This window comes from Eubalaena glacialis, chromosome 1 (genome assembly GCF_028564815.1).
Source record: "Eubalaena glacialis isolate mEubGla1 chromosome 1, mEubGla1.1.hap2.+ XY, whole genome shotgun sequence".
Classification (NCBI taxonomy): Eukaryota; Metazoa; Chordata; class Mammalia; order Artiodactyla; family Balaenidae; genus Eubalaena; species Eubalaena glacialis.
Genome location: NC_083716.1, coordinates 36,927 through 61,090, shown reverse-complemented (window position 1 = coordinate 61,090; position 24,164 = coordinate 36,927). Strand labels below are relative to the sequence as shown.

The 24,164-nt window shown below is 46.2% G+C and overlaps 1 protein-coding gene and 1 non-coding gene across 2 annotated transcripts; both read left to right on the top strand.

Moving 5' to 3' along the window:
• On the top strand, positions 1-73 carry TRNAW-CCA (transfer RNA tryptophan (anticodon CCA)). The gene has a single exon. It is a non-coding gene; the product is annotated as a tRNA-Trp (tRNA).
• An 11,263-nt stretch (positions 74-11,336) lies between these two features.
• Positions 11,337-21,561, top strand: LOC133092330 (cytochrome P450 2E1). Its single transcript, XM_061191604.1, has 9 exons — positions 11,337-11,513; positions 12,452-12,611; positions 15,432-15,581; positions 15,880-16,040; positions 16,494-16,670; positions 17,731-17,872; positions 19,779-19,966; positions 20,467-20,608; positions 21,371-21,561. Exons 1-9 carry the CDS (start codon positions 11,337-11,339, stop codon positions 21,559-21,561), a joined length of 1,488 nt encoding a protein of 495 aa, XP_061047587.1.
• Positions 21,562-24,164: the final 2,603 nt, after the last annotated feature.

The following is a 24,164-nucleotide window of genomic DNA, read 5'->3' as shown; positions in this document are numbered from 1 at the left end:
TCCCTGGTGGTCCAGTGGTTAAGACTCCACGCTCCCAATGCAGGGGGCCCAGGTTCAATCCCTGGTCAGGGAACTAGATCCCGTGTGCTGCAACAAAGACATGGTGCAGCCAAATAAATAAATATTAAAAAAAAAAAAACACAACAGAAGAAAATACATTTAAACATACTTAAAACTAATATTATGAAACTAAAATTCCTGAGTTGGGGCAGGGTGGTATATTGCATGGAAAGTGGAGAAGAAAAGTAAGCTAAAGGTCTCTTTTTGCTCAGATCAAAAGAACTCTTCAGGTTAATAAGTCTATGTGTACTTTCAGACTTAAGGGTAATCATTAGTAGAGTAACAACAGAACATAAAGACACCAAAGCGTCGCAGAAGAAAAGGAACAAACAAAATATGACAAATTCAGCAACTAATAGGGAAAGGATATATATCATAAAGCCATATTTACCAGCAGTCACAATAAATGTGACATAATTCTCCTGTTAAAAAGTAAGAATTTTTAATTATGTCAAAGCTCTCGGATTGTACCAGGCATTTCTCAAGGACAAAATGGCATAGAGATCTTAAAATGCTGGGATGAACAAAAGAAAATACGTGTCAACAATTATCAAAGGGGACAAAAATATGTTTCTGCTGCTAAAAGGTACAATTCGTTAAAAGATAAATCACCAGTCTTAATGTGCATTGAATATATCAAAATAACTTTTAAAATAAAGCAGCATTTAACAAAACGTGATTATAATGTGAGAAATCAGCACATCTTACTTAGAAATGACAAGATCACGTAGATTTAAGACAAGTGTTAAATTACACGATTAAAAAGTAATTAACAAAGACAAAAATATAATAGAAGTGTTTTGTAATCTCAAGATAGAGAAAGTTTTTTTTTTCTTTATTAATATTTATTTGGGCTGTACTGTGTCTTAGTTGCAGCGTGCATGCAGGATCTAGTTCCTTGACCAGGGATGGAACCTGGGCCCCCTGCATTGGGAGCTCAAGGTCTTAACCACTGGACCGCCAGGAAAGTCCGAGAAAGTTTTTTTAAGCATGATCTAAATTCTGAAAGCCATAAAGGAAAAGTTCTGAAATTTTTAACTACATAAAAATCTAAATTTCTATATGACAAATCAAACAAGAGACTGGGAGAAATTATTTTCAACGCATAAAACAGGAAAATAACAAATATTTATTTGATATGGATATATAAAGAGTTCTAGAACGACCGGCAGTCCAGGGAGCGGGACCCATCGGAATCGCTGGGCGGCTGGGACTCGTCGCCAGAAGCCCTGGCGCAGGGCCTGGTCTGGATCCTCTTGGCGCGCATTTCTTTACTGGGGGCCTCTGACTGGGGACCAGGGACCAGGCAACATTTTTTCCGAACGTTCCTGGGCGCGGTACAACTGCCAGGGAACGGATGGAATTCTCTGCCAGGTTTCACCGCAGGCCGCCCTCAGCCCGTGAGAGCACACTGAGCAATTTTCGCCCTGTCCTCCTGGGTCAATATCACACCCTTTGCGCAGGGAGAAAGTTTCCTTTTTTTCCTCCCTCCCTGCCCCCACAATGTTTTCATAAATGAAACAAATAAAAATATGATAATATTTAAAATAAACCTATACCTATTTTTTTTAAGTTCTAAAAACCTCATAAGAAATATATTAAACACGAATATAAAAAGGGAAAAATATATAAATAGCTATTTCATTAAATTAAAAATTAAAATAGCTAATAAATGAGTGAAAAGCTGATGAACTTTATTGATCAGAGAAATGCAAAATAGAGTAATGAGATAGCATTTTCTCAGTTGTCAGTAACTGACGGCATCCAGTGTCAGAAAAAATGCGTAGAAATTAGCACGCCTATACTACTATGGAAGGATTTTCAAGTACTTCAACCTTTTTGAGGAGCGATTTTATGTATCTATTCACATCTTAAGTCTGCATGCCTAATGATCTAACAACCCCACTCTCACAAAACTATCTTACGGAAATATATGCACATCTGAACAAAAATACATGTGCAAGGATATCATTGCAGCACTGTTTGTAATGGCAAAAGGTTGGGGAAAAACTAACTGTTCATCAACTCAAAATTGACAAATTATGAAATATTCACAAAATGAAATATTCTCCAGTCATTAAGATGAATGATGAAGAGTTGTATGTTCCAGGTCTAAAAATACATACCTGTGGTATAATTATTGCTAAGATAATAATTTTATGATTACTGTGATACAATTCTCTGGGAGGGAAATGTGTGTGTGTGTGTATTTATATAAGTTTTTAAAAATTGGAAGAATACACAGAAGACTGCAGGGCACACACTATTAACTGATAATCTAACATCCATTTCCGATCACTTTCTTCTTTGAACAGATCCACTTTTTAAAGTCTGGAAAAGCTAACTGCTCACATTCCAACCTCTTTTGCACATAGGAGTGGCTACGTTCTAACCAATAATAAAAGCAATTTCAGGTTTCCTGGAAGTTTTTTGGAAAGCTCTTGAATAAGCGCTGAGAAAGGGATAAAGGGAGAGGCAAGAGAAGCACTTCCAGAATGGTGGATTAAGAACTCTGAAAATCTGCTCCTCCATAACTGTGATGAAAACACTACCAAAATGTCAAAATAAAGAAAAATGAACACTGCCTCGGGGAACTGCAGGACATCATCAAGAATATCCACATATGCATAATGGAAGCCTCAGGAGGAGAGAAAAGAAGAAGGGGACAGAAAGACTATTGGAAGAAATAACTGCTGAAAACTTCCAAAGTCGATGAAAAACATTCATCTACATATGCAAGAAACTTAACAAACTCCAAGTAAAATAAACTGGAGAGCCACACCTACACACCTCATGGTCACACTGTCAGAAGACAAAGACAAAGAGGGAACCCTGAAAGCAGCAAGAGAAAGTGAGCCCCATGTGTAAGCAATCCTCCATAAAATAACAGTTGACTTCTCACCAGAGACTGTGGAAGCCAGAGGCAGTGAAATGACATAATCCAAGTGCAGAAAGAAAAATACAGTTGACCCTTGAACAACGCTGGGGTTAGGGGTTCCCACTGTCCACACAGTCAAAAATTTGCATATAACTTATAGATGCTCCTCCGTACACTCGATTCCTCTGTATCCATGGTTCCAAATCCGAGAACTCAACCAACTGCAGATCGTGTAGCACTGTAGTATTTACTATTTTTTATTGAGGTATATTTGCTGTACAGTAATATATAAGTTACAGGTGTGCAATATAATGATTCACAATTTTTAAAGGTTACACTCCATTTATAGTTATTATAAAATATTGGCTATATTCCCTGTAGCTTATTTTATACCTAATAATCTGCACCTTTTACTCCCCTACCCCTTTATTGCTCCTTCCCCCTTCCCTGTCCCCACTGGAAACCACTAGTTTGAGTATTTACTATTTTTAAAAATCCACAAAGGGACCTCCCTGGTAGTCCAGTGGCTAAGACTCCACGCTCCCAATTCAGGGGGCCTGGGTTCGATCCCTGATCAGGGAACTAGATCCCACATGCCACAACTAAGATTTCACCTGCTGCAGCTAAAAATCCCACATGCTGCAACAAAAATCGAAGATCCCGCGAGCCACAACTAAGACCCAGCACAGCCAAATAAATAAATAAATACTTTTTAAAACCCAAAAAACAAAACAAAAAAAAATCCACACGTAAGTAAGTGGACCCACACATGTTGCTCACCCATGTTGTTCATGGGTCAACTGTACTGTCAGTCAAGAATTCTATATCCAGAAAAACAATCCTTCAAAAAAGAAGGAGAGATTCAAACATTCTCAGATAAACTCAAATTGAGAGAATTCATTAATAGCAGGCCTGTCTTACAAGAAATCTTAAAGGGAGTACTTCAGGCTAAAATGAAAAGATACCAGACAGTAATTTAAATCCACATGACAAAATGGAAAGTGACAGTAAAAGTAACTACATATGGCATAAATGAATTTTCATTTGTAACTCTTTTCTTCTATCTAATTTAAAACACATAAATCAATAATTATAAAAGTGTCAATAGACTTACTATGCATAAAGATGTCATTTGTATGACAAAAATTACACAAAAGCGGGAGAGAGAACAAGGTCAAATTGGGGCAAATTTTGAATAATATTGAAATTAAGTTGGTATTAATAAAATTAGATAATTTTAAGTTAAGATGGTCATTGTAGTCTTCAGGGCAACCAATAAGAAAATAACTCATAATTATAATAATATATATAATTTATAGTCTCTATTATAATACATTAATTATATTATAAAGTAATGTAATGTATATGAATATGTAGCTTAGACAAAGAATGGAATTAAAATAGCATACTTGAAAATAGCTATTTCATACACACACACACACACACACATATAAATAGAGGTTAGAGGACCAAAGAAGACATCAGACACACATAAAACGAATAGAAAAATGGTAGATGTAAATTTTACCTTATCAGTAACTTTATTAAATATAAACAGACTATACACTCAAACCAAAGGCAGAGATTGGCAGAATGGATGTTTTTTAATGATTTTCTTCACACAATCTATAAGACACACATTTTAGATTCAAAGACAGCAAAAGGTTGAAAGTAAAGGATAGAAAAAGGTGTTATGAAAACAGTAACCAAAAAGAGCTGAAGTTCTATAGTAATATCTGACAAAATAGATTCTATGACAAAAATTATTGCTGGAGACAACAAGGATATTTTGTTATGATAAAAGAATCAATCCATCAGGAAGATACAGCAATTATGAATATATAGGTACCTAACAACAGAGCCCCAAAATTTAGATTAATCAAAAACTCAGAGAATTGAAAGGAGAAATAGACAATTCATCAATACTAGCTAGAGACATCAGTCCTCCCCTTTCATTAATGTATATGGAGAACAACTAGGCAAAATATCAGCAAGGAAATAAAAGACTTGACCAACAATAAAACCCAACTAGATTTAATAGTCATCTAGAGCAAGGGTTCCCAACCTCTGGGCCATGGACCACTACCAGTCTGTGGCCTGTTAGGAACGGGGCTGCACAGCAGGAGGTGAGTGGTGGGCAAGTGGCTGTATTTACAGCTGCTCCCCATCACTCCCATTACCGTCCGAGCTCCGCCTCCTCTCAGATCAGTGGTGGCATTAGAATCTCATAGGAGCACAAACCCTGCTGTGAACTGCGCATGCAAGGGATCTAGGTTGCATGCTCCTTATGAGAATCTAATGCCTGATGATCTGAGTTGGAGCTGAGGCGATGATGCTAGCACTGGGGAGCGGCTGCAAATACAGATTATCATTAGCAGAGAGGTTTGACTGCACAGAGACCATAATAAATCAGTTGCTTGCAGACCCATATCAAAACCCTCTCAGTGAGCGGCAAGTGAAAACAAGCTCAGGGCTCCCACTGATTCTGCATTATGGTGAGTTGTATAATTATTTCATTATATATTACAATGTAATAATCATAGAAATAAAGTGCACAATAAATGTAATGCGCTTGAACCATCCCGAAACCATCCCCCCTCCCCGGTCTGCGGAAAAATTGTCTTCCACAAAACTGTTCCCTAGTGCCGAAAAGGTTGGGGACCGCTGATATATAACACACTTCACCCATCAGCAGTGACATATACATTCTTCTCAAGGACACATGGAACATTCTCCAGGATAGACTGTGGATTAGGCTGTAACTTAGGGTCTCAGTAAATGTAAAGACATTGAATTCACACAAGGTATATTCACTGACCACAAGAGAATAAAATTAAATATCAATAACAAGGAAATTTTGAAAAGTAAAAAATATGTGAGAAGTAGACAATACACTTCTAAATAACAAGTGAGTGAAAGAAGAAATCACTAAGCAAATTAGAAAATATTTTTTGGTGAATGAGACCGAAAACACAACATATGAAAACATAGGAGATGCAGCTAAAGCACTGCTTAGAGGAAAACTTATACCTGTAATGCATATACCATTTATACCTGTAAACACCTACATTAAATAAGAAGAAAGATCTCAAATCAATAACTTAACTTTCCATCTTAATTAAGTAGAAGCAGAAGAGCAAGTTAAACCCAAAGCAAGCAGAAGGGAAGATGTAATAAATTCTAGAGTAGAAATCAATTAAATAGGAATACAAAAACAATAGAGGAAAAATTTAAATCAAAACTGATTCTTTGAAAATATTATTTTAACATATATGGCTAGAATGATCATGAAAAAAAGAGGGATGATTCAAATCCTTAAAATCAGGAATGAAAGTGACAGCATCACGAATGACCTTACAGAAATAAAAAAATGATTCTACGGGATACTATAAGCACCTGTGTGCCAACAAAATAGATAACCTAGAAGAAATGGACAAATTCCTAGAAAACCAACAAATTTCTAGACCAACTGCCAAAACAGACTTAAGAAGAAATAGAAAATCTGAATGTACCTATAATGTTAAGAGATTGAATAAGTAATCAAAAACCTTCCAGCAAGGAAGATTCCAGGCTCACATGACTTCATGGTGAATTCTACTAAATGTTTAAAGGAAAATTAATACTAATTGTTCACACACACTTCCCAGCTCAGAGAGCTGTATTACCCAGTTACCAGAACCAGACACAGATATCATAAGAAAAAAATACAATATCTCTCATGACTACACACTCAAAAATTCTCAGCAAAATACTAGCTAACCAAATCCAGCAACACATAGAAAAAAATTATATGGCATGACCAAGTAGGATTTATCTCAGCAATGCTAGGTTGATTTAACATATAAAAATGAATGTAATGCACAATACTTACACAGTGAAAGGCAAAAGCTGCATGATCATCTCAATGGATGCAGAAATAGCTTTTGACAAAATTCAACACCTTTTCATCATAAAAACACTACACAAGCTAAGAATATGTGGGAACTTCCTCAAGCGGATAAAAGGCATCTACTAAAAACTCACAGGTAACATTATACTAAATGGTGAAAGATTGCTTTCTCCCTAAGACCAGGAACAAGACAAGAATGCCCACTCTCACCACTTCTATTCAACGTAGTCCTGGAGGTGCCAGAGCAATCAGGCAAGAAAAAGAAATGAAAGATGTTCAAATTGGAAACAAAAAAGTAAAACTGTGTCTATTCGTAGATAATGTGATCCTGTATATAGAAAATCCTAAGGAATGTATAAAAACTATTAGAACTGTATGAGTTCAGCAAGGTTGCAGAATGCAAAGTCAATATACAAAATTCAGTTGTATTTCTAGACACTGCCAATGAACTATACAAAAGTGAAATTAAGAAAAAGCTCCATTTACAATAGCATCAAAAAACAAAATAGGAAGAAATTAACAAAAGAAGTATAAAACTTGAACACTGAAAACTATAAAACCTCACTGAAGTAAATTAAATCTAAATAAATGGAAAGACTTTCCCCCTCTGTGGATTAGAAGACTTAATATTGTACCATTGTTAAGGTGGTGTTATGGGCTGAATTGTGTGTCCCTCCCCTCCGCCAAATCCATATGTTGAACTGCTAACCCCCAGCACCTCAGAATGTGACTGTATTTGGAGACAGGGTTTTTAAAGGGGTGAGTAAGTTGAAATTAGGCATTAGGGTGGGTCCTAATGCAATCTGGCCTGTGTCCTTATAAGAAGAGGAGATTAGGACACAGAGAGACGGGGTCGGGGGGGCCTGCGCACAGAGGAGAGGCCATGTGAAGAGGTAGCAAGAGGGCGGCTGCCTGCAAGCCAAGGAGAGAGCCCTCAGAAGAAAGCAAACCTGCCGACACCTGATCTTGGACATATCTTCCAGAACTGTGAGAATAAATTTCTATTGCTTATGCCACCCAGTCTACGGTACTTTGTTATGGCAGCCCCAGCAAACTAATACAGACAGCTCTTCTCCCAAAGTGATATACAGATTTATTTCAATCCCTATCAAAATCCCACTTATCTGTTTTGTAGAAATTGACAAGCTAATCCTAAAATTCATATGGAAATGCAAGAAATTCAGAATACGTTTTTAAAAAATCTTTAAAAAGAAGAACTAACTTAAAGGACTCACTTCCTAACTTAAAAGCTTAATACAAAGCTACAGTTATCAAGACACTGTGGAACTGGCATAAGGATAGACATACAGAATAATGGAATAGAATTGAGAGTCTGGAAATAAACCCTCACATCTGTGGTCAATTGATTTTCGACAAAAGTACCAAGACAGTTGGCACTCTTGGGGATTTCCCCATTCCTGAAGTTTGCTCTTTTCAACAAATGGTGTTGGGACAAAGGCTGCCCATATGCAAAAGGACTAAGTTGGACCCTATCTCATACCATATACGAAACAGCTCAAAATGGGTGGTACACTTAGAAGAAAACCTCAGAATAAATCTTCGTGAACTTAGATTAGGCAATGATTTCTTAGATACAAACCAAAGCACAAGTGACAAAAGAAAAAATAGATCAATTTGACTTCATCAAGATTTAAACCTTTTGTGCTCAGAGGGCATCAGCAAGGAAGTAAAAAGACAATCCACAGGATGGGAGAAAATACTTGCAAATTCTATACCCAACAGGGACTTGTACCCAGAATAAACCATTTGGATGCAACTTCTCTAAAACATGTTTCCTCTGAGTTGTCAAAGTCCATGGTTTCCCTACACAATATTCCTTCTATGCCATCAAAAGCATTGCAGGGCAGCTTTTTAAAAGATATCTGCTATTCTTCCAGGACTTTATTTCAAGTTGCTGCCACTGATTCTGCCAGTGTTGAAGGTGTGGCTCCCCCCAGGCCATGCCAGGGCACAGGAAGTTATTTTAAGTACACTTTAACCAAGATACTTGTTTACATTTGTCTTTCAAATGTAGGCACAAGTCTGATACACAGAATCAAAGTAAGTGCAAAAGAAATCTTTCAGTAGGTATAAAAGAAAAATGAGAAATAATAATAAGGAAGAGTTGGCAGCAGTTTTTCTTTCTTAATGGGACTGAAAATAGGGGAACTACCGCTGTAGGGAGAGTCTGTACTCTCACATCTTGCTTTATCCAGTTCTGCATTGTTTGATTTGTTACAAGGAGCATGTCTTACTTTCCTAATTGAGATGATATTTGTAATCTTTATAAACAATTGTTTAACTTCAATAAGGACTTTCCATATTGTTTTACTAGTAAATTCTATCAAAATTTCAAAGTCCAGATAATTCCCTAACAATTTAAAGTATCCCAGACAATAGAAAAAGATGGAGAGAATTTTAATTGTTTCTAGAGTTAGCACAATTCTTATAGCAGATATAATAAAACATAAGAAACTGAAGCCCAATTTTGTCTATGGCTATAGATGCACAACTACTAAAAACACTATTAAGAAGTTGAACCCACGAGCATGTAAAAAGAGTATCGTTCCATGAAAATCTTGGCTGTGAAGCGGAACTGTAAGACTGCTTTTATATGAAACAATGTTTTCATCCAGCATCATACCAGCAAGTTTAAGGAGAAAAGTCCTAGGATTGTCTCAATTTAAAAGATATTTCATTACCTCAACACTCATCCCTGCTAAATACTCCTTGTTAACTAGAGAAAGAAGAAAATCGTCCCAATGTGGTTGTCTCTTTGCTACAACCAAACAACAATAGACTTGATGGAGAAGTACCCATTCCTGCCAGGCACAAGGCAAGGCCACCTCTGTCATCCCAATTAGTCAACATTGTCCGAGAAGGTGCAGGCAACTGAATAAGATCCAAGACAAGTAAAAAGGCCTTGCTTCTGAAAAGAAGTACTCAACAATGTCCTTACTTTCAAAAGACATCTGTACCTGCATTTAGAATTTGTTGTTGTTTGGCCCTCCAATGGCATTTCCACAGAGGACCTAGAAGAGTAGGGCCTGGCCCCAGACCACCCAGGCTGCACCCCTGTGAGGTCTAGGTTCACCTGCGCCTGCCCTTGGGCCGCTTTGCAGGACGCACACGCTCAGGTAAGCTGCCAGATGTAGTTATTCTCGGCCAGCGGGGGCCAAAGGGCCTTCTCTGCCTCAAACGTCTGCTGTCCTCACGCCCACCAGTCAGGGCTTGAATTGGAGCCCCAGGGAAGGCTGACCCTGCCCAACCCTCAGCACCAGCAAGAGGGACAAACCGAGAAGAAAAATGCCGCATGGACCCGGGTGTCTGTCTGGCAGGCCTGGCAGGGTGGAAGAAGAGGGCAGAGGGGGGTCAAGGTGGCTCAGTCTCCATCCTGGGGAATGCGCCCTGCTGCCCCACACCAGCCCCTGGGGGGAAAGACCAGAGCCCATGCAAGATGGCAGGGCCTGCAGCCCAGCAGCTCATGGGCACAAAACAGGCCCGAGACTCTTGCCAAGGTCAACGCCCCTACACGGCACAATAAGTTAACAAGTCCAACACCAGTAACGTGGCTGCAGGTCTAGAAGCAGAAAAATCACATTGCTAGTAAACTGGGAGGGAAAGTGGGTTAGAATTCAGTATGTGGAATGTAGCCTTGGTTTTACATAAATAAATATACAGAAGGTGATTTTTGTGCACGAAGATAAGACATTTTAAAACATAAAGTCTACCAAAATAGTTCATTGATTTAAACAAACACAATAAAAATCCTAACATATTTTTTTTTAATTTGAAGAAATGATTCTAAACAGTGATTATCCCCTAATTTTCTACATTAAAAACATAGTTAAGTTTTTCAAAATTGGTCAACTCTTTTCTTTTTCTTTCTTTTTTTTTCTTCTACTGAATTTGCCAGTTGATTTGACAAAGTGGAATAAATGTCAGATGCTGAATTTTCCTTCTCTGGCCTATGAATTTGGCTGCTGGGGATTCAGTGCCACTGGGGCTGCTCAGACAAACCTCCTGCTCAGAGGTGAGACCTGCACCAGGAGATCAGGCACTCTGCCATGGAGTCTGTCGGCACATAATTGATGTTGCCTTACGTAAATCCTACCCCAAACAAACCCATGTAAACAGGACCGTACTCCTTCTTGTCCAACCAGTGTCAAAGGGAGGACAGGCCATCACCCCATGTTCTGACATGTGGGTGGGTGGAGCTCCCCTGGATGCCGAGTTTACTGACATTGGTGCAGGTGTCAGTAGCCAGTGTTGGCAGAGCCCAGGCGTGGCCAGGTGGGTGCCTGGATGGAGTTCTAAGCGGCAAACACTGAAGGGATCAGCCTTTGAAATGATGGCCAACAGCAGCTAATAATAAACTAATATCTTGGGCCAGAGGAAAAGGAAGGTGGCATTGGTTGGCTGGTCACCCTCCTTCTCAAGGATGCATTATAAAAGCTTTGCCTCTCCCCAGGAGTGTCCGCACGAGTCGGCAGATCCCCGGAAGGCACCATGGCCGCCCTGGACATCATGGTCGCCCTGCTGGTGTGGATGGCCACCCTGCTGCTCATCTCCATTTGGACACACATCTACAGCAACAGGCAACTGCCCCCTGGCCCTTTCCCACTGCCCATCGTTGGGAACATTTTCCAGTTGGAAATTAAGAATATTCCCAAATCCTTCACCAGGGTAAGAGAAATATTGTTGATTTGAGGGAGGAGCATTCAGGAATTAGATGTAATATGTGTGCATTCAATTCACTCTCAGACAAATTGTAATTCAATACCAGCTTGTTATGAATTAGCTGAATTACCAGTAGCACCCAAGAGTGATATTCAAAATATTTAGCTAGTGTTACAGCTTGGGCATGGAGCTCAGTGGGCCTTGGCCATGGCTGGCCCCGAAGGCCCTTGCTTGAGCAAAGCGTTGACTGCCATGCTGTCGTTGGGTGGCTTGGCCAGGGCAGTGTGGCCGGGGCTGCTGCTGTTTGCCCCTGGGATGCAAGGAGGGACACGCATTGAGACCAGACGCACACTAGCTGCGTGTCAACCTGCAGCTCTCCGTAGACGCCAAAGAACAGGGGGAAAAGTGAAGTGTTTGACCACCACCCCCCCGCCACCTCTCACTACGATTGTTGTGAACAGTGAATGAGCTAACAAATCTAAAAACGAAATGCGTTAATGAATCTATTAAATGAGTTAGTAAAAGAACGCCACAGGGCACAGAGCTGCTCTGAAAGGTGTTGACGAGCTTCCGGCAGAGGAAGATGTGCTCGTGGGCCTCCGAACGGTATGGCTCCGGGGCCTCCAGCAGCGTCCTGGGGTCCGGGACCTTGACTGGGGACAGCAGACGGGGTGGTGGTGGGGCGGATATGGGCAAAGGGGCCTCAGGGGGAACAAGAGGAATCGGCCCTCCCAGCTACTTGTTCCCCGGAGGGAGGGCAGCTAGGCACACCCAGGTGCACCGTGCGCTGGATGCGCTCCCGGGAGAAGAAGCCTCTGGAGAGGTCTTCCCCAGGTCACTCTGGGTTCTCCTGGTCAACAACAGCGACCTTGGGGGGCACTTTAAAGCGAGGCATCCTCCCCAAGTCCGCGGTGGCTCACTCCCCGGCCTGGTGGTCTCCGCAGCTGGCAGAGCGTTTCGGCCCGGTGTTCACCCTGTACCTGGGCTCACGGCGCTTCGTGGTCCTGCACGGCTACAAGGCCGTGAAGGAGGTCCTGCTCGACTACAGGAATGAGTTTTCTGGCAGAGGAGAAACCTCCGCGTTCCAGGTGCACCAGGACAAAGGTGCGTCCTACTTGGGGAGGGGTGCGTGTGGGGCAGGGGAAGATGTTGGGGGGAGGTGCTGAAATAACAGTAACAACATGCTAAAGGCAGAAAGGTGAAGCGATCCGCAGACAACTCAGGTGAAGGCTGGTGCATTCACTCACTCAGTCATTGCTCCGCGCCTTTTGATGGACCCAGAGTGGACAAGCCATGGATCACCCACCCTCCGACCAGCAGGACAGACGTGTTCATAGAGAAATAGGACAGAGGGAGCTGCTTCTGACGGCCGGGCTGGGCCTCTCCCCGCAGACCTTCCCACCTCCCTGGGCCCTCAGTCTCCCCTGGGAGCTCTTTCCACTCACAGCTTCAACTACTCGTGGGTGTTGGGGCTCCATCCACTGCGGGCCCCTCACCTACGATGGGCACCCTGCTTCTCCATCAAGGGGGCCTCCCGATGTCCCACCTGGGGCTGTTCTTAGACCAGGAAGGGTGTGTTGAGACTTCCCGGTGACCCCATCTCCCCAGCCTCACCTCTTTCCTCTGCCCTTCCCCCCTCCGTTGTCTCCAGAGCCCCGAGTTCCCCTCCTGCAGGCGTAGGAGGCCTGGGCGGGGGTGGGGTGGGGTGGGGTCTAACTGGTCTTTATCTGAGTGTTTTCCAGACTCCTGACTTCAGACTCCATCTTCCGCATCTCCGGGGAGGTCCTGGAGCCTGGGCGGGGGCGCCCCTCCCCCACCTCTCAGCTCTGAAAACTCCCTGCCCCACATGCTGTCCTCCAACTTCACCTGCTTGTCCTTTATCATTTGCTCACTGGTGTTTGAGATCCAAAGCAGATGAGAAGGAAACAGTGTCCCACCAACCCAGCAAAACTTGGAAGCCTCTAGCTCTTCCTGAGTCAACTTTGGTGATGAGCCTCTAGAAAACTTTTATTCATTTTATGTAGAATTTTCAAATTGATGTGCTTACAGTTGTATACGGCCTTCTTGCCTTATTTTTCCAGTCTACATTTCCGAGGTTATATCCTGCCACAACCAATGGCATTTGATTGTCCCTCTTAGATATTGTGGGTGGGTTTGCTCTTGGGGGCGGCTCAAAGCAAAATTAACCACCCTAATCTTTGTCATTAACACAAGAGGAGACTTACTGGAGGAGAGCCCCAGGAGAGCAGGAGTTCTGGGGTCAAGGAGCTCCATCCTGACTCTGGGGACCCTTTATCTGCCAGCCCTGGTCCAAGTCAGGCAGGGGCCAGCATCCACATCCTGCAGGTGGGACACAAGGGGCTTGCCTGCATCCTGCCTGAGGGCTCCAAAGTGCTGTTTTTATATGTCCCACACGGCCCAGGGCTGACCCTGAACCTCAGCCAGGCTCTGGACCAGGGCTGCATTTGGTCCCCAGGAATAATGATGTGAACGTTGGTGATTACCATAGTGTGGAGCAGCGGCTGCGTATTAAGGTGCCGAGGGGGCCGCACCCATCCTTTCAGTCAATCTTCACAAAGCTCTGGGAGAGGAGATTTGTTGCCTCCATTTCAGCCTGTTTGGATCCCAAACGATGGCGCGCCTCTGGGTTCTGTCTCTTTCGCTCTCCATCTCTGTCTCTGTCTTTCTATCTCTGTATCTCTGTCTCTCTGTCTCTTCTCACATTTTTCTGTATCTTCCATCTTTTCCTTCTACACAGTTCTTGCCAGAACATTTTAAAATTACCTGCTTCTCTGCCCCTCCCTCCTCAACCACCTCTTCTCCTCATCACATGCCATTCAGGGTGGTCCCCCAGCATCTCTCTTCCTGCCTTCCCTCTGGTCGTCAGGGCTAGGGGCACAGCCTCTGCTCTGTCCTCCGGCCTCCTCAGCACACACTCCCTGGTCCCTGCCACCCCTTGCTTGTCCGCCCTTGGTCAGTAACTTGGAAGGCTGGAGCTGCCCGAGGCCTGGCCGGGCTCATGGCATAGACACCCGCGAGTTTGGAGCATCCCTCCCCTAGGTTCCCTCTTGGGCTGCTGTGCCACGTACCTAGCATCCACTTGGCCCGTTATGCAATGTCCCACAGGAATCGGCACCAGGACCCCTGAACACAGGACCCTGAACTCAGTGTCACCTGTGCTTTTAACCTGGTGAACGGCACCTGTAAATGGGTCTCCTCGGTGCCCACACACCCATCAGTGGTCATGCTGTCCATCCCCGGGCTTGACTCCATGGCAGCCTCCTTGGGTCACATCCCTCTCCTCCCACCCCTGCCTTGTGCTTCCCCTGCAGGCCGTCCAGGTGTCCTTTTGGGGTAGAATGAAGCCCTCCTCCGTTATACCTCTCAGGTCCGGCCAGACTTCCTTCTGGAATGTCCGGGGCCATGGCTTTCCTCAGGCCTCCACATGCAGGAGGGAACCAGATCAAGATCTTCCTGGATCTGGAGGTCTCCGTGGTCCGGGGGCCCTGTGACCTCAGATTTTAGTAAGGACTTGCTGTGAGGCCACGGAGTGCAAGCTGAGGTGTCTATAGTATGAGGGTAAAAAATCATTGGAAACAGAATGGCTTCAAGGAAATTAGTCAGTAAACAGGAAAGAGGCAGAGGTTTTTCTCAGTGGTCAGGTGTGGTTTCCCTCCTGTGGGGAGGACACAAGGCAGAATGGGGAAAGCAAGGAGGCTGGTGGTTGCAGAGCTTACAGGGGCAACGGAGGAAGCCAGCCGACCCCAGCGGCTTCTCTCCAAACCCAAGCATCTGCCACTGAGCTGGTCAGGGCGGCCCCTCAGTCCCTCCCACGCAGAGCAGAGCACGGGGCGCCCATCACTCCTGCCCCTTTCTCCTGAGAGGAGAGTTTGCAGTGACAGCCTGATGCTCCCTCTTCCTTAGGGATTATTTTCAATAATGGACCGACCTGGCAGGACACCCGGCGGTTCTCCCTGACCACCCTCCGTGACTTCGGGATGGGGAAACAGGGCAATGAGCAGCGGATCCAGAGAGAGGCCCAGCTCCTTCTGGGGGCGCTCCGGAAGACCCATGGTGCGTACAGCCTGGCCTGGGCCCCATGGCCCCTGACGGCCGAGGTAGCTCCCCATGTTAGCCCACAGACACCGTTTCACAAGCCGGTTTCCTCTCTAACCCATGGAGCGGGCATGGTCATCAAGGGTGTAGCTGGTGTGTCCTGAATAACTGACAAGTAAAGAAAACCCGAGTGGTTCACACAGTCACCACCTCCCGAGAATTCTCACAGTCCTAGGGTGTCTCTTCGCAAGCACTGGAAACGGCCCTCCTGCCACACCCACGAGCGAAGCACCCTGATGGCTCCCCTGTTTTCCAGGCCAGCCCTTCGACCCCACCTTTGTCATCGGCTTCGCGCCCTACAACGTCATCTCCGACATCCTCTTCCACAAGCGCGTTGACTACAATGACAAGACGGCTCTGAGGATGCTGAGTTTGTTCAATGAGAACTTCTACCTGCTCAGTAGCCCCTGGATCCAGGTGAAGCGCTTTCCTCCCTCCTGCCTGGTCTGCACCCGGCTTCAATCGAGGGTTTGCAGCAGGAAAAGGATAAGAAGGGGCACTGTGTGTGTGGACAGACAGGCACACAAGACTAGAGAGCCTGAACGCTCCTTCTGGACGCTTCCATGGGGCCCGCCATTCCCCCTTGCTAACCTCAGGACACTTACCATTTCACTCTTTAAAATCAGTCCTCACCAGAGACACGGTACCTCTGCCTATGTGCTCACATTCCCACCACAGAACTCACACGACCTCGTGGAGTGGTGCCCAGAAAGATACTTTCAGCCAAAATATTCTAAATAATACAATAGTGACAGCCATAAATTCAGGTTTGGAGAAGGTTGTCAGCCTAGTACACCAAATGCTATTGCACCCAGAAAAAAAAAAAAAATATAGTAAGAAAATTCTCTCCCTCCCTCACTCTCTCTCTAGCTTTATAATAATTTCCCAGGCTACATACGTTACCTGCCTGGAAGCCATAGAAAACTAATCAAAAATGTGTCTGAAATAAAAGAGTATGCTCTAGAAGGAGTGAAGGACCACCAGAAGTCGCTGGAGCCCAGCTGCCCCCGAGACTTCACCGACACCATGCTGATGGAAATGGAGAAGGTACCCTCACAGCTCGTAGCTTCCAGACCAGGCGGAGCCGAGCGCTCGGCCATTATGAGATGGGTTTGCGGGGGCAGGGTGCATTTTTCAGATTTATATTATGACCTGCACTGCGGTGTCCACACTGCCCACACTGCGTACATTCTGATGCTCTTAGTTTTACACAGATACACTGGCTTGAGCGTGACCACCACACGTCGACACACAGCCAGCCTGCCTGGCCGCCCTACACTCCACTGTACTGTCCACTGTGCCGGCCAACAGGATGGCCTTTCTTGGGGAAGCCATCAGGGGGCTGTGGGACCGGGTGAGTGGGACCCTCACATTGGCTCCCTCCAGCCCAGCCTCTTAACCACTTCTGATCAACTGACTAATGACCACATCTCACCTCGGGAGAGGCCCTCAGTGTTCCTCGTCAGCACATAACCCCCAAATCGTGCACGAACTCAAGGGGGCCCAGGCCTTCCCAGCACCACTTCTCTGGCACCCCTCTGGGTCGCCCACCCACATCAGTCAAGCTTCTCTTCTTTCCTTGGCATCACATGTGGCTCTAGAACCACACATGAGCTCCACACCTGGTTTCCTGGAAGACTGCCCTGGGTGTCTGAGAGTCTCCTCCATCAGTTGGGCCTCCTCCCACCCCTCCCACCTCCCACGCTATGCCCAGCTTCCCTGTGACTTCCCTGTCTCCTGGGACCTAAGGCAGCGGCTGTGGGGCTGAATGAGGCCGAGGGCAGCCCTGCAGAAGCCCCACAGCTCAGCCCTGAGCTGCTGGAGGTCGTGGCACAGGGCCAGGGAGAGCCCCAACCCCAGGAGGGCCCTCGGTGCCATAGAAGGAGCACCGACCCCACAGCCAGCTGAGGGCACAGTCCTGCCCGTGGTCGGTTTTCTGGGAGCCTCTGTTCCCTAGCCTTGCAATGGAGACGATGGTGTCTGTGCAGGATGGCCCCCCTGTGGAGCTGGCAGGGCTGCCAGGTGCTCTTCTGCTGAGGGACACAGGGTCTCTTTCTCATCCACCTGAAGACCTCCCTGTATTGAGGCCCTATCTCTCACATCGCAGGAAAAACACAGTGCAGACCCTGTGTACACCTTGGACAACATTGCTGTGACCGTGGCCGACCTGCTCTTTGCGGGGACAGAGACCACCAACACCACCCTGAGATACGGGCTCCTGATTCTCATGAAATACCCGGAGGTCGAAGGTAGGACAAGTAACAGGCAAGGACACCGGACCATGTGGCCGTCGCACCTGCACGGTCAGCCTGGAGCATTTAGGCTTCAGCTTCCCATCTGCAAGACGGGGACTGGCACTGCTTGTTAACCCTTGCAGCAGTGACACTGGGATCGCTGGACGAATGCTTTAGGGGAAGTGTTCTTGTACATGACAGGCCCCGGCACTCAGCCCGCCCACACCCACTGACAAACCCCAGATTGCAGGAAGAAAGCCCAGTGGAGAAACACCATGCTGTCTGCATCCACTCCAGGCCATGATCTATTTATGACAGAGAAAAAATGTGCACATCGCCCCTGAGTCAGACCCAGCCTTCCAGGCAGAGCTGAGAGGGACGAGGGGGCAGGGGCAAGGCCTCCTGGCATGTCTCACCCGATTGGAAGAGTGGGGATCAGAGGAGGAACCCCAGGAAAAGCACTGCAAGTCTGCCTGCTGCCCTGGACCCGGCCTTCCCTCCCAAGGCTCCTCCCCAGCACTGGACCAGGTGGGACCCAGGGTGGATCAGGCATGGCTTTGGGGGCCGCATGCACAGAGCATGAGGCACTAGAATCACCCACATGGGCCAGTGGAGGCGATGTGAGCAACATCATATGTCTACAGGCCAATCAGCACCAACCTCCAAGGAAAGAGGAGGTAAAGGAGCCATCGCCTGGGGCCAGGGTGCCCTCCCCGGCAGTACTCAGGCCGGGAGCCCCCGCCCTTCACTGGGCTGGGCACAGAGCTGGGGTGGGGGTGGGGTCCCCACGGCAAGGAGCTCCTCACCACCTGAGCCATGCTGGCTGCTGCTAATGATGATAATTTGGCTCCTGCTGTGTGCCAGGTATGGGGATTAGCCCTTTAATACACTGTATTCTTGAGGGCTGATGGAAAGGGCATGAAGTTATTTCCCCTAGGAATGTGTATATGTGACCTGTCCAGGATCAGACCTGGTCCGACTCCAAAGCCTTGGCTTTTCTACCTGACAGAAAGGTGAGGCGAAGGAGCCAAAAGTCCAGGGGGCAAAGGCTCCACGGGTCTGTGGCAGTTCTGAGGGAGCTTCTGACCACTCTGTACTAGGGGAGCCACAGACTCCAAAACTGTTTTAATTATGGATTATGAGGAATTTCCAATATAGAGAAAAAGACAGAAAGTAAATATGACTGACACCCACACATCCATTGCCAAATTTAACATGTGTTAACATTTTTCAGTACTGGCTCAGAGCTCTTGGAAAGAAAGCAGGTTGCAGAGCCAGCCCAGGCCCCTCCTCGCCTCCCTGCCTTCCCACCCACCCCAAACTCCACAGTATCCCTGGACTGCTATGTGAGATCCCTGTGCGTGACTTCTTATATTTACCATCTAGTAAATATCAGCATACCATCCATCTTGTTACATGTGTTTAAAATTGTTACTCGGTTACCATACTGCAGGAGCTTTGCAGTTCACTCAACAGATTACAAGGCCCACAGGCAACCTCAAACCCAGAGAGGCCAAGCAACTGCCAAAGGCTGCTCAGGAGCACACCGTGCATGTCAGTTTCCATTCTCCATTCGCCTCCATACTCCCTACAAGCCTGCAGCAAACCAGCCTGGGGTAACCATTAACACAGAGTTTCCCTCCAACTAGAGATCCCCAAGACCCTTTCTTATTCTCTACTCCTGGCATGAAGACCAGAACGGGACTAGCCATGACCAGCTAAGGTAATGGAGGCCATAAATAAATAACTACATAAATGCTGTAGACTGTTCCTAACCTCACTGAGCTTAGTTCTTACTGACGCGTGTGGATGAATTGTCCAATAATCCAAAGCTCCATAAGCATCTACTGGGTATATGGATGGCAGCATGAATGTTGAGCCAGCCTGGAGTCATGCATTTATTCCATGCATATCTTGGCAGAGAAACTTCATGAAGAAATTGACAGGGTGATTGGGCCAAGCCGAATCCCTGCCATCAAGGACAGGCTGGATATGCCCTACCTGGATGCTGTGGTGCATGAGATTCAGCGATTCATCGACATCATTCCCTCCAACCTGTCCCACAAAGCAACCCGGGACACAGTGTTCAGAGGCTACGTCATCCCCAAGGTCAGATGTGAGCCTGTGCACCCCTCAGCACCACCCTGCAGATCAGCCGCCTGCCAGGGCACAGCACGGGGACCAAGGACACCTCCTCTGGGCAGATGCGGCTGAACACTGGGGGCTGGGCCAGCATCCCTACCCTGCAGAGTGCTGCCCCCCCAGCAGGCCTTGTGGGGACCTGGTGGCCACAGAAATGGCGGCGATCTGGGAAAGGGGCTCCTCAGACGGTGCCTGGGGTTGAGGTGTGTTCCAGCAGCAGACACAGACAACAGCAGTAACATCCAGCCCTGGATGAGTAGCTCGGAGGAGCTACTTCCCTGAAAAGATGAGAGCTCTCATTGCCATTTGGTCGTGACCCCCACCTGCTCTCTGTCTGCCCTCAGGCGAACAACTTCCCCGGTTGGGAACATACCATCTTGTCTAACGTAAAATTCAACTGCTGGCTCCCAGGTGAAAGCCTGTGTTGTGTTAACTTGACTGACCAAGGCAGCCTCTGTTCCTTCCAGGGCACAGTCATAATTCCGACACTGGACTCCCTCTTGTATGACAGCCAAGAATTCCCTGAACCAGAGAAGTTTAAGCCAGAGCACTTTCTGAATGAAAATGGAAAGTTCAAGTACAGTGACCATTTCAAGCCATTTTCTGCAGGTAAGAAGAGGTCAGGTGTAGCACCTTCCCTGGGGATTGTCCCTAATTCCTGCTCTCTGTTCCATGTGTGATCAGCATCGTGCCCCTGATTTCTGTCCCCAACATGACCCAAATGTGTTCTTCCCTGTTCAGAGAGGTTAAATGACATCTTTTCACCAGAAGTCCTGGGAATGAGTTGAGATGAGTTCTTTTTTCCTTAGATACTTCACTTCATTCAGTGCTAAAACTCTTCATTTAATAGAACTTAGTGAAAATCTTTCAAAACTATATTACCTGACTCTCCATAATTTTAAACAAGGGTTACTAAGCAAATTTTAACGTTTGGTTACCTGGACTCATCATAGGACCATCTAACCTTTCCAGCCCTTGGCTGCCTTTCCAGGGCCTGCCCTTGGTGTGGGTATGATGGAAGATCTGTAACCAACTCGACAACTTTAACACCAACACGAGAGCTTTGGCTTCCACTTGGGGCCACTCTTCTTTCCTGTAGGACATCAGGCTGAGCACTGGGCAGAGCCCATTCTCCCAACCTAACACAGGTTTATGCAGCTGAGTCCTGGTGGTTGAGGCTGTGTGAAGGCTGGTCCCTGAGCACACCTGTCGCTGATACTCTTACACTGAAATCCACTCTGGGCTCCCTTTCAACAGGCAGACGGGGGTCAATTCCGCTTAGGGTGGCCGTTGACGCACAGCCTCCGCCCACCCAGCTCTGCCCCTGCTGTCCCGCCCTGGGCGGTGTCTTAGTGTTTTTGTCACCTCCAGGAAAGCGGGTGTGTGTTGGAGAAGGCCTGGCTCGCATGGAACTGTTCCTGTTTTTGGCCTCCATCCTGCAGCACTTTAACTTGAAGTCGCCGGTAGACCCCAAGGATATCGACCTCAGCCCCATCGCAATTGGGTTTGCCAAGGTCCCCCCCCATTACAAACTCTGTGTCATTCCCCGCTCACAAGTGTGAGGCACACGTTCTCTGAAGACCGCGGGTCCCTTGATGTTGGCCTGGAGGTCTCCTGCTCCCCTGCGCCCCCTCAGCAAGGCTAGCCAAGGCTCCACAGGGAACCAACTGGGCCAGAGAGGCTGCTTTCCAGGCTAAGCACATTCTTCAGATAGAATTTGAAACAAAGTCCATAAAAGATTGTGTCAAACTAATTAAAGTAATTAAAGCAAACTATGACTTAGTTTGTGTTGGAGTTCCTAGAAACCATGATAAGTAAGAACATATCAGTGTAGGTTAAACTAAGCTCTTCTGCAAAAGTAGAGCTACCCAGTCACCAGAGTCAGCATCTCTTGTAAAGGATTCACAAAAAGGAGTACAGACACTATTTTGCTGTTTGGAAAAAATAAAAATAATATACATTTGGAGGATTTGTTAGCCATATCCTAAATGTATCCCCTGACATCTTTCCCTAGGATGTGAAGTTATTCCTTTGGGCTCACTAATAGCATTATCCTGTGCTATATTTTAAGATTAAAATATGTTTGAAAAGTCAGCACAGAGATCTCTTATTATCTCTTAAGTCTTTGTGCCTGGAAGGGGAACTTATAAGGATATGGGGACCCTAGTGCAGAATGAGGCAGAAACGAGGAAATCATTAATCAGCTCAGTGAACTACACCTCAATGTTATGAAACAGAAGAATAATTTGGGACAAGAACCCTGTTCCCACCCAGAGGGCACACACCAGGAAACCCACTGTATGCCCAGACTTCCTGCTTTGACTTCCCCGTCAGTAAAATGGGCATGTCAGCAGCCCCTCTCCACAGCATAGAGTGTGAGGGCTGAACGGGTAAGATGCAGAGCTTTGGAACACTGTGCAGCATATAAGCCCCATGTTCCTTAGTAAAGTGAGTAAGTTTTCACAGCCAGCAGTACAGCATCTTCCAGCTCTCACTGACCCTCCTGCTTCTCACTTACAAGGTCCTGTGATAACATCGAGCTCACCCAGGTAACCCTGGAATCTCTCCCCTTCTCAGGATCCTTACCCTATCACATATTCAAAGTCCCATCTACCATGTTAGGTAACATATTCACAGATTAGAAAGAAGGAAGTGGTGTCGGGTCCCAAGTAAATCCAAAACCTAGCAGAGCAAATGACAAGACCTTAAAGCCTGAGAATGATCCTCTTTGGATCATTGAAAGTCAGGCCATACTTGCAGTTCATTTTATAAGCCAAGCATCCCCTGACATCAGACAAAAATTACAAAAACTAGAACAGGGCCCACAAACTCCACTCTCTGTCCTGCTTGACACGGCCTTTAAGATCTTCAGCGACAGGGAGGAAATTTCCAGGAATAGGCGAGAACTAAGAGAGGAGGAAAAATTAAAGCGACATGCTCAATACATGGCTGTTGCCATTGCTCAGTCCCCCACAACAGGGACCTACAGGAATCCCCTCTCCTTCTCAAAGACCACCGCTGACCTGCTGCCAGTGCAGTCAGCAGTGGCATGCTGTCAGGAAATGCTGCACCCTGCCACCCCATACCCCATGCCCTTACTGTCACCAAAAGGGCCGTTGGAAAAGGAGTTGCCCCTCCCAACCTCAAGCGGGTAGGCCAACACCATGATCACCCAACATCAGGGTATTTCGGGTCCCGGCCCCTTGGGCCAAAGTCAAGGCCAATTTCCCCTGTCAGTGGTCAGTGACTACCAGGAGCAAGGAGCGGATGGCGCTCTAGATCTGGGGCTCCTGGGTGCGGATGACTGAAGGTGCCCGTGGCTCAACCTCCAGGCCCCTATGTTCCCCGTAAGACCAGAGGAGCCCTGGGTAACCCTGGATGTGGCAGGGGCTACTATCAGCGTCTGATTGACACTGGGGCTACTTATTCAGCTCTGACCTCCTTCTCTGGTCCCACTCGCCGTTCCTCGATCCTCCTAACAGGGATAGACGGACAACCCTCTTATGGCCATTTTACACCTCACTTACCCTGTTCTCTTGAAAATACTTTATTCACACACTCTTTCCTAATCCTCCTGGCCTGTCCTACACCTCTGTTAGGCTGGGACCTTTTAACAAAACTTAAAAAGCTACTTTATCATTTACACCAGTAAATATGGCCTTAACAGCCACCACGAAGCCTACTCTAGCTAAAGTCCCACCCCATCCCCAAGTTGTCCCTATCAGAACCACAATTTTTGGTTCCAACCCTCAAATATTAAGCAAGAAGACTGCAAAAAACTCAAGACACCTGAGGATTATGACATAGGGTGGAACCTTACTATTCCTTCTTTCAACTGGGCTTATAACTTTTCCTCTTATCCCTCAAAGGTTGCTTGCCTCTCTCCTTTAGCTGGAATGACTTTAGCTACTACCTGTGAGGGCATAGAACATTCCCGCACCCATTTAGGAAAACCCTACTTCAACATCACTTTAGACGTCTGCCTAGCCCCTACAAATCGCACCTATTTCCTTTGAGGATCCAATGCCTATTTATGCCTTCCAGCCAACTGGACGGGGACCTGTACCCTTGCATACCTAATCTTACACTTATAAATGACAGCATCCCACTTCCCTTACACTCTCGATCACGTAAACAAAAGCGGGCAGCCCTCACTGTAATATCA

Bases quoted from the DNA above. Each gene is read 5' to 3' on its own strand.
- LOC133092330 (XM_061191604.1), top strand. From the start codon at position 11,337: ATGGCCGCCCTGGACATCATGGTCGCCCTGCTGGTGTGGATGGCCACC. The intron at 17,873-19,778 runs GTAGGACAAGTA...ATATCTTGGCAG, and splicing joins GAAATACCCGGAGGTCGAAG to AGAAACTTCATGAAGAAATT. The intron at 20,609-21,370 runs GTAAGAAGAGGT...TGTCACCTCCAG, and splicing joins TTTCAAGCCATTTTCTGCAG to GAAAGCGGGTGTGTGTTGGA.